Source organism: Leptodactylus fuscus, chromosome 6 (genome assembly GCF_031893055.1).
Source record: "Leptodactylus fuscus isolate aLepFus1 chromosome 6, aLepFus1.hap2, whole genome shotgun sequence".
Lineage (NCBI taxonomy): Eukaryota > Metazoa > Chordata > Amphibia > Anura > Leptodactylidae > Leptodactylus > Leptodactylus fuscus.
The window spans coordinates 53,024,346-53,035,069 of record NC_134270.1 but is presented as its reverse complement, the minus strand read 5'-3'; the positions used below and the strand labels follow the sequence as shown (position 1 = coordinate 53,035,069).

General features: G+C 40.3%; 1 protein-coding gene across 1 annotated transcript; it reads left to right on the top strand.

The window, feature by feature from the left end:
* Nucleotides 1-6,306: 6,306 nt before the first annotated feature.
* Nucleotides 6,307-10,485, top strand: LOC142209519 (transcription factor HES-5-like). Its single transcript, XM_075278520.1, has 3 exons — nucleotides 6,307-6,386; nucleotides 6,542-6,722; nucleotides 10,262-10,485. Exons 1-3 carry the CDS (start codon nucleotides 6,321-6,323, stop codon nucleotides 10,483-10,485), a joined length of 471 nt encoding a protein of 156 aa, XP_075134621.1. The 5' UTR covers nucleotides 6,307-6,320.
* Nucleotides 10,486-10,724: the final 239 nt, after the last annotated feature.

Sequence of the window (10,724 nt, the reverse complement as noted above, 5' to 3'; positions counted from 1 at the left end):
TATTTGAATTATTTGGTTTGGTTATGATTATTGATCTTGGTTAAATATGTTTATTGGTTATTTAAATTGATTGAATTAATTATTGGCGCCGCCCCCTGAGTGGCTGGCTGCCTGATACAGTGCTCCAAGCTGGGAGCAAGCTTTATCTTTCTTTTTTCACTCTTTTTCTCTGTATCTTCAAGAATCCTGTAATCAAGCAAACTAGCACTATGAATTAGCAACTATAAATCGAATGGAAGATCCTGTTGTTTCTTTTGTTTCTATTGTTAAAGCATGGACAATGACTCAAGACCTGGAAATGTGCACATGTGCCTGTTACCATCCCCCCAGGAGCTAAGAACAGCATGGACACCATGTGGCATGGAGGTGAAACCTACATGAAAGTGCGGAGTTCTTCTTTTCAAGGAGATGATTTTTGGAGTCTATTGCTGATGTGTGAAGATGCCTACAGCTGACTGGTATTTCCTTCTTTTACTGCGGACACGTGGGACTCTGTTACAACCTGGGAACCTACCATCACCCACCTACTCATGTGTTTATGGAAGCTTGGCAAGAGAGCAGCACCCTGTCTACCTGGATGGCTTCAGACCTCTCTGGTCAGTAGAACACAGTGGTAAGAAGAAAGGAAGAGGAGGGCTTGTGATGAAGGATATTTGGGGCATTTTTTTGTGGTTAATAGACAATAGTGCTGATACAAGATACCGAACTATCAGCTGTGAGCAGGAGATCTCACTACCTACCAAAGGAACTGTCACATGTTATCATGATAGCTGCATATGTCCCCCACCTCTGCAAAAAACGTTTTTTTGCCTGTTATATCTACATGCTGTGACCCCCCTCCTCATGTCCTCCAACCACGGTCGGGCTGTATTATTAACATCACTCCACACAGAGAACTAAATGATCCTGCAGTGTGTCTTGTTTCTTTCTTTTTAGTTGCTATGATTCCTAGTATCTATCTCCCATGAGCTTGTATGTGTTTTTCTCTCTTGTTATATACTACTGCACCATCTATGAAACTGTATCACTGAAATTTCCCCATTGTGGGACTATTAAAGGATTATCTTATCTCTTATCTTATCTTATTTAATATTTGGAAATTAAGCCTTAATAAACATTGCGGCCTTATTTATCCAAAGAATTGTGTTGTGTCTTTTCTTTTACTGCTAAGTCTATAGGTTTTGGTTTAGTTATATAGGTCATGTTAGGAATTGGGCCTATGACACCATGTAAAGTGCTACAAAATAGTTCCAATTGTCATCTAGATTATACCTATAAATAGACTGTAAAATAATGCTGAAAGGTGGACAAGCCCTTGAAGGGGTCGTGTAGTCTGACAGGGCATGCAATATTGATATATTATGAACAGAACGCCATAGTACAGTATGTCTAGTGGAAACTTCAAGGATATGTGAAGTGACTTTGGCACTTTTTTCTGTGATTGAACCATCACAATATCTCTCACAAGCTAAACATGTCATGTAATAAACTTGTATGACATGTACATGATTCAGCAGATACCAACAGATAGATAAACAACATTGTTCTATGTCATTTATTGTGCACTGAGACTTATTTTGTGTTTTTTTTCCCAATATTTAATGCGTAGTGAAGGTACGCTGCATGCCACGGCTTGTACACCTGCCATAGAAAGCACATTTTTTAATTAATTTGTGCATACTGAGCAAGGGTATGCTTTTCTTTAGTTATTTAAGCTGTTTATGCGCTGTCAAAGGGGTTGTCCAGGACCTAAAGACAATTGATACTGATGATATCATAGGTCATCGGTATCAAATAGGTCGGGGACTGACACCCAGACTCAGTCCCAATCAGCTGTTTCAGCTGCCAGAAGCCATTTACTGGGTCTGTTCTGCACCTATTCAAGTGAATGGGATGGAATCTGCAGTTCCAGGCTCTACTGCTACAGTGTACTGACTGACTATACAACGTTCGATCCATATAGTGTAGAAATGGCTCCTGGAACTGTATACCTGCTTACGTTTACTTGAATAGGGGCAGAGCTGCCTCCTGTCATATACCTAATATATATGGTTTCTGGAAGCCAAAACTGCTGATCAGGACAGGGTCTGGGTGTTGGACCCCAACCGATGTGATATTGATGACCTATCCTGTGGATATCATACCTTCAGGTCCTGGATAAACCCTTCAACTTGAACTGCATAAGTTCCAGTAACCAAGAGGGTCCCATAATAACACATAGGATTGTAGAATATCCACTTTTAGTGACAATAAGTTGAAGACATGAAAAGCTTATGGTTATTTTGGACTCCAAAGAGATATTTGTTTTAATGAAATTTCCCTTTCTACCCCTTCAGGATAGGTTCTCAATAAAATATTAGGTATGAATCACTGCACTAATCAGTAGCTTCACCTCTTAGAAGAGGACGTCCTCTGAGGTGCTGGACCATAGCATATGTTATGTGATCTGTATCAGCTTGGCGCCTCAGTGCAATTCCACTCATTCCAATGGGATCATTGTATCTCCAGTCGTCCCATTGAAAAGAATGGAGCGGCACGTGGTGTTGAACATTCAAAACTTGGAAGCAAAGCACCCCAGTTTTCATGATTGGTGGGGTCCCCGAGGTCAGGAAGTTACCTCCTATTCTTTGGATAGCGGTATCCAGTGGTATGATCAATGGTTGAATATAAAGTTGGTATTGAGATATTTATATGCTCCTCATCTACTACTACTATATCAGCTCCCAATCCCGACTGTATTTTCAATATCTCTAGAAATAACTCAGATAGAACTACAACCTTAGTGTCATATGAAAGAAAAAATCTCCAACTTCATATGACCTCAGAAGTTTCTATGTTTTATAATGCACAAGATATCAGTGTTTGATGTGACATGTCGTTTCGAATAGCCGCTCAATATTCGACTATTCGATCAAATATCGAACCCCATTATAGTCTATGGGAGAAAATGCTTTGCTACAGGGGATCCCACCATTCGACTCAGGAGAGTCACCAAGTCCACTATCACACCGCAGGAAATGATGCCAACACCCTGGAAAGCAACTGGGACAGCAGGGGAAGCATGCCTGGGGGCATCAAGTACCTTTATTATGTCGGGATCCCTGTCAGCTTGCGATATGCCGAAGCTGACTTTTTCACATAGGAATGCATTGACCAGCGTTGATTGGCCAGTCTACGGGATTCGGACAATCAAAGCTGGTTCTGCCTGAGGAGGCGGATTCAAAAATCGATCCACAGAAGTTTCCATTCTGGTCTGATTTTAGACTCCGCCTCCTCCGGCAGAACCAGCGTTGATTGGCCGAATGCTGTAGACTAGCCAATCAATGCTGGTCAATGCATTTCTTTAGCGAGATATAGCAGAGCTGGCCGTGCGGTTAGCCCGGCTACTCCGGGCAGATGAAAGAACTCAGCACTACACCCAACCATCCCTCCAGCTACTCCTCCTGTACTAACACGACTAGCTCAGCTTGGCTATTCCTTAGTACTACTAACACGCTCAGTTCGGCTATTCCTTAGTGTAACATCCGAGCTGAGCATGTTAGTAGTACTAAGGAATAGCCAAGCTGAGTGTGTTAGTCTGCTGCATATCTGCCAGCTCTCCTACACACTCAGCTTGCTATTCCTTAGTACTACTAACACGCTCAGCTATGCTATTCCTTAGTGTAATAGCCGAGCTGAGCGTTTCAGTACTACAAATCCCAAACCCCTCCCCAACACCTCGAACGGCCTGATATTCGAACGAATATCAATTTGATCGAACGCCGTTCGCTCATCTCTAGACATGTCTCTTCACTACACACAAGCTTGTACACCATACACAGTGGGTAATAGGATACAGCTCTTAACAGATAACCAAGGGAAGGAATAAATAGATTCAGGATATCACAGAAAGGAACCAAAAATTTTTAATAAAATATATTAGAAAATGTATTAATGACAGTAATGATGGCAGAAAATCACAAGTTGGTTGAAAGTTTAGTTATGATTTAATATACCTGTACTGTGTTTGCACTTTGAACTGGTATTTGCTCAGTGGATGTTATATATTGGTTGGCTTGGGGTCAGTTCACAGACCACCCATCTCTATTTCTAGGCTTTATGTTTTCTGTGTTTTAATATTGATTAAAACAAGTTATGATTTAAGTATTTTGTCACCAATGCCTGTATTACATATTCTGAGAACCAGAGCTGTTTCATTTTTCTATCTACAGAGGTGTGTGAGCATAGTTTTTATTGGTACACTTTTGTGATACATATGACATTTGATCACCCTTTATTCCATATTTTTTAGGCAAAGTGACCAAAGAAACTCAAAAGCAACTTTTATTTTTTTTCAAGGCATTCATGTAAGTCTCACTTCATGATTTGACCAAGTGATCACTTAAATGGTAGAATAATGTAATACAGCACTTCTATATTGCAGTGTATTATGCTTGTCAGTGAAAAACTGATAGGCATCCTATTAGGCCCTGCTTATGGCAGAGCTAAGGGAAGTACCAAGATGGCCGACATGGGACATGGACTGGTCTCCTGACTTCCATGGAGAGCCATTGTTACCCACAATGGGGTGATAGAGGTATGTTATAATGGATTGAACCTACCACCATTTATCTTTTGGACATTCCTTTTCATTGTTTACAGGATTAAAGGATTTGTAAAAGGAGATGGAGTTTCACAACCCTTCACTAAAAACTCACAGATCTTGTAGAACAAGCCAAAATCAACAATAGACAATGCTTTATGAGCTGCCCACTGCAAGGCGAGATTATCGATACCAGGCAGGTGCCAGGTCTACAGCTATGAGTGACCTCAGGGATTCTTCTGCATGCAATAGCCACTTAAAATAGTGAAACTCATTTACATTCAAGACCTAGAAAACCAGTTAAGTCATTGTCTTAATAGGGATTATTCCAATAAACTGCATTAAAAATCAATTAGGAATTAATCCTTCTTCTCCAATCCTGTAATATTTAGGATGGCCTGTCGGAAATATACAGTTGTGATAGATTCAGGCCGGGGCCCCCACGAGTGGATGGAATGCTAGTGAATCCCATGCACACATTATGACAAAATATGCGCAGTAGACACGCTCTGGTTCCCAAAACCGTTGCGGTTTTGGAAATTGCAGCATATCAATTAAACCTCTGGACATGCCGGCAGTTTCCCTATAGGTATAACGGGAAGCAGAAAGTAAGCAGAGGAAACCTCAATTTATGCTCGTGCAAAGGTCAATTCTGCGGCAGAAATCTGCAGCCTGTACATCCTATTTGGACTTAATAATAAACTTTTACTCTTTTTTATGTGCACCAGAAAAAAAGACCAGCTTTAGATTCTGCTGCCATTTAGGTCTGTCTCTAAAGCATGTATATACTATTACCAACAAGGGGTTATAATACAGAACGCCCAAGAATCTCCCAAAGGTAAAGTGGATACCAGGTACGATGGATTGCAGTTTTGGATTTTTATTGAAATCTATTGGAAATTTATAGAACTGATTGGGAACAAATGGAGCTACATTGCTATGACGCCAAGGGCAAGGAATGAAAGAAAATGGTGCCAATGTGCAGGTAGCTTATCATGGCTCTATCTAGGGTCTAGTGCTGCGCGTTGTAGTTTCACAACAGCTCAAGTGCAGAAGGTTACTGACCCCTGATATAGCCAGTATGTATAATGCTTACATACAACATCCCTCATATGGTCATCTGTCATCCCTCAGGGTCATCTGAGCCTTATGCCTTAGGTGTAGTAATGATATAGTGGCCCATGTTGGACCAATAGTTTTGTCCAATTGGAGCAATTTTTAATGTAGTTATCAGCTTCTCCTTTTTCTGCAATGTGTAGATGGGGGGGGGAGAGATGACATTTGTATCACTGTCTGATATCAGTCCTTTAAGGAGACTTCCATGGAAAACGCAGAAGACGTTATACGTGTTGTGTATGTATATTGTATGCTTATATATATATACAGGAAATTCAGAAAACAGGTGCCGCAAGAATGTAATCTGACTGTAGAATCAGGAGATGCTGTGGTTTTTCTGAGATTGAAGCTTTCCCACGGTGAAGTCTCATTTGAGTCATGATAGAATTGAACTACGCCCAGTCCACCTGTTCATCTGTAGAGGAGGGGAGATGTTCTCCCCCCCTGGGCTACGGTCAAACCTCTTAGGCACACTTTCATTATCTACATTGTTCTCTTCATTGGTTGACACACGTGGGAAACTATACCATGCAAAACAAGTTGTCTGACAGCATGGGCCCGAGTATAAATACTGTGCAGGGCTTATATTCCTTGTCACACCAGTAACACTGCACAGTAGGCCATGATGTCTCCCAGTTTCTTGCAAGAAGCCAAAAGAGGAAAGCTTGGTGAACTTAGAAAGAATAAGGTATTGACAGATACTCCATTATATATATTAGTATTAGTATTTGCTCAATTTATATATACTATTATTTGATTTTTCTGTATTTATTTTTTACTAAATGAAACAATAATTTTCTTTTCATCTTCTTGTAATTTTTCTTTTTTTATTATTATTTTCAGATCAGGAAGCCAGTGATTGAGAAGATGAGGAGAGATCGTATAAATCATAGCATCGAGCAGCTCAGGATTTTACTTGAGAAAGAAATCCAGATACATCACCAGCATTCCAAACTAGAGAAGGCTGACATTTTAGAAATGGCTGTAAAATATCTTCAGCGACAGAGACAGCATTGCATGAATGGTGAGATCATTTTCAAGTAACTAATGGCAAGTACCATAAAAATTGCCAGGGTTTTATAAGACCAAGGGTGTAACTTTACAGGGAGCAGATATCGCTATCATACCTGTCTCCCTTTGTCACATAGGAAAACTCCAGCATTTGGACCATTTCTAATGTCCATGTGAAGCCCAGGTAATATAGTTTGTATGACGGTCCGTTCCTGAACCAACCATGCCTCATTTTAATTATGAGCTCCAGTCCGAACAGTCCATGTGTCCCGCAAATACATTGGTCACCAAACTATGTTACCTGTCCACACACGGCCATCTGCATTTTCCCTTAGGTATGGCAAATAATAGGAGGGGGCTGTTACAGATTTTGCATTGGATTGCATTTTTGCAGGGTTTTTTGAGCTAAGCTAGGAATGATTACAAGAACAATGTATAGGAAGTCTTTATACTTCTCCCATTTTCTTCTCGTTCCTGGCTTTGGCTCAAAACCTGCAACTTTTCCGCAACATGGGACCTTAGCCTTAGGCTAGTTGCAGACGACTGTGTGTATTTTGCGGTGAGCAAACTAGTAATTAGTATTCAGTTTTTGCGAGAGTGTCTTCAGTGTGTTTTCAGTGTTTCTTCAGCATCACTGATGTTTGTCCACAAAAATGGACAGAGTGCCATCAGTGTTTGATCCTAGTTTGCAGATCCACCAAAAAAAAAAAAAAAAACAACCCACAGGAGATATCTAATGATATCCCTAGCTTGACCGCGAAAACGGAGACGGCCCACTGATGACACACTAAGTACATCAGTGTCCAAAGGTTTTTAGCCTCCCATAGGCTTCTAAGGACGAGTCTGTTCCGCAAACACTGAACAGAATAGGACCTGCTCTATATTAAGCGGCACGGATTCTCGTCCCGCACACTGATCAGTGGAAATCACAGTTGTGTGAATGAGTCAGTATGCTATCTGGGAAAAACACGGACAGCGCACGGCCACAGTCATCTGCAAGGGGCCTTAAGGGAATATTTACATGTAGAATACTTTGTGCAGTACTTTCTGCAGCTGAAAATCAGTTTCAATCATCCGAAAAGGATTGGTTAGATGTCAAGCTTTTGGATTTGTGCAAGCTTCTTTCAGAGGAATATTTTCCCTTACTCAAGCCTCCAAATCAAGGCCTCCCTTTTTTATAGAGCTTTTACGTATTGCCCTGCTCTGTTAGGGCTCGTTCACACGTGAGCACAGGGGAGGTTTTTGACAGCGGATTTCGCGTCAAAAACCTCCCCTTTACAATGGTGGTCTATGCAGGCTTTTGCCCCCGGCAGCACCCTCCTATGTCGGCTCATTCATTTGAGCCGACAGCGGAGGGGAAAGCCGTGACCGCGATGGTCGCAGCAGGCGGGTTTTGACCAGAGAGAGACGCGTCTCGCCGCGTCTCTCTTGGTGTCAAAACCCGCGCGGGCAGTTCACGTGTGAACTAGCCCTTAGGCTGAGGTCATATTACTCTGATCAATCCTAGTCCTAGTCATCGTAATAAACTACTGGACTGTACAAAAACTATATGAATCTGTATGGATAAAATGCACTATACAAAAGTATAAATAAATAGAACAATTCAATAAACGTAAAGAAAATTGTGATTGTACATTATTTTATAATGCATTCGTATTATAAGGTTATAAAGCAAGAATGTTTTTGTATAACATAGCTATCAAAAAGTTTATTCGTGTTAGAAATTATAAAGTAAAAAAAGAAATCTTTGAACCATATTTAATATGTACATAAATAAATAATATGCACTATTAATTTGCCATGAGTCTCAATATTTACCGTATATATTTGAGTATAAGCCGAATTTTTAAGCACAATTTTTGTGCTAAAAAAGCCCCCCTCAGCTTATACTCGAGTCAAGCAAAAAAAAAAATAATTATTATTATTATTATTATTTTTTTTATTTTTTTTTTTTGGGGGGGGGTCTATAATCAGCTGCAATAGTAATGTATAGAATTTCCCATAAAATGGTGAAAAAAATAAGCTTTAAAAAATATAATAAAAAATAAAAATAAAAGCTCTAAATCCCTCCTTTCCCTAGAATACATATAAAAGTAGAAAATGACTGTGAAACACAAACACATTAGGTATCCCTGTGTCTGAAAGTGCCCGGTCTACTGAATATAGGGGATCTGCAGTGCTCCTGTTCCGTCAGGAAGGGGTTAATAGGAGCACTGCAGATACACTATATTCAGCCAGGCTGAATTCCAAGTGGGGAAAAAAAAACCAATCCTCAAGCTCAGTGAAGGGGCAGACAGACAACCAAAATACCACCTCCCCTTCCCCAGCACCTACTGCACCCAAAAACCATTTTCATTTTTGAAATTTTCCAGTAGCTGCTGCATTTCCCCCCTAGGCTTATACTCGAGTCAATAAGTTTTCCCAGTTTTTTGTGGTAAAATTAGGGGGGGCGTCTTATACTCGGGTCGGCTTATACTCGAGTATATACGTTATTATCTCTCTGATTCATTCTCGCCTTGAATACTGTAACTCCTTACTAATCGGTTTTCCCCTCACTAAACTCTCCCCTCTACAATCTATTCTGAATGCAGTGGCCAGGCTCATCTATCAGGCTAGACGCTACAGCGATGCTTCTGGTCTGTGCCAGTCGCTACATTGGCTGCCTATTCATTATAGAATAAAATATAAAGTTATCACTCTCATCCACAAGGCTCTCCATAATGCTGCACCTCCCTACATTTCCTCCCTCATCTCTGTCTACCGCCCAACCCGTGCTCTCCGTCTCTGTTCACTCAATGACCTAACACTTACATCCTCTATTATCAGAACCTCCCATGCTCGTATACAAGACTTCTCCCGAGCTGCACCACTTCTCTGGAATGCTCTACCCTGGACAATCAGATTAACTTCCAATTTCTACAGGTTCAAGCACAAACTAAAGACACATCTTTTCAGACAAGCCTATCACAATTCCTAATGTAAACCCTTCCGTACCGTAATTAGAATCCCTAAAATTTAACCCTCCTCTGTCCCCGCTCCCACATTACCCCACATGATATGATGCCATTTCAGGCTAACTTTATAGATCCAAGCACCATCCACATGTTAAAGGACACGACTGGTGACGGCTCATAAAGTTTTGTTTGTGTAATGACAGTCACCTCTATTATAAAAGTGTCTGACCTCTGCATAAGCTATGCCGCCCTGCTACCTTTTATGTGACCCCTTCTACCTTATAGATTGTAAGCTCTTGTCAGCAGGACCCTCCGTCCCATTGTGTGAAATGACTATTTCCCTGTAATGTATCTTTTTGTCTGTATGTGAACCCTACAAATTGTACAGTGCTGCGGAATATGTTGGTGCTATATAAATAAAATTTATTATTATTATATATGGTGAGAAATAATATTTTGTTTGCTTTCATTGTTATATGGAAATGAATACAGTAATTACATTTTTAATTGTTTTAACTGTTAGTTTCCTTATTAGGAATATATATTTTATGTGGAAAGTTTTTCTTTATCTAATATGTTTCATCATCATGTTTTATAGATTCCCAGAATGCTCAGGACTTATATTACCAAGGATACTATATGTGCCTCAAAGAGACAGTGGGATTTCTGCACAACCAGGAAAACTCACAGGGGAAAATATTAAGACATATCTGTATGCAACAAAGTCAAGCGATTGCTGAACCACTGTATCCATTGGTCCCACTCCAGAGATACCCCTATAATGCCTCGGAAGGTAGTGGAGAGATATGGAGACCTTGGTAGACAACCCTAGAACTTGGACAATACATGGAATTTCACAATAAATGTATGATGATTGTATAGTAAAGCTATAGGAGTCATAATATATTATGTAGTCAGATTAAAATCCTACAATTTACAATTGGGCACTAACTGGTTTGAAATCTAAGTGGTACCCCTACTGGCAATGTGGTGTAACTACATTATAAGTAAAGCATCCATCACCGTCTTGTTTAAGCCCACAGAATATGATATATTTTATA

Excerpts from the sequence above, each read along its gene's own strand:
- LOC142209519 (XM_075278520.1), top strand. The coding sequence starts at position 6,321 with ATGATGTCTCCCAGTTTCTTGCAAGAAGCCAAAAGAGGAAAGCTTGGT. Across the intron at positions 6,387-6,541 it reads GTGAACTTAGAAAGAATAAG|ATCAGGAAGCCAGTGATTGA; the intron begins GTATTGACAGAT and ends TATTATTTTCAG. Across the intron at positions 6,723-10,261 it reads GAGACAGCATTGCATGAATG|ATTCCCAGAATGCTCAGGAC; the intron begins GTGAGATCATTT and ends CATGTTTTATAG.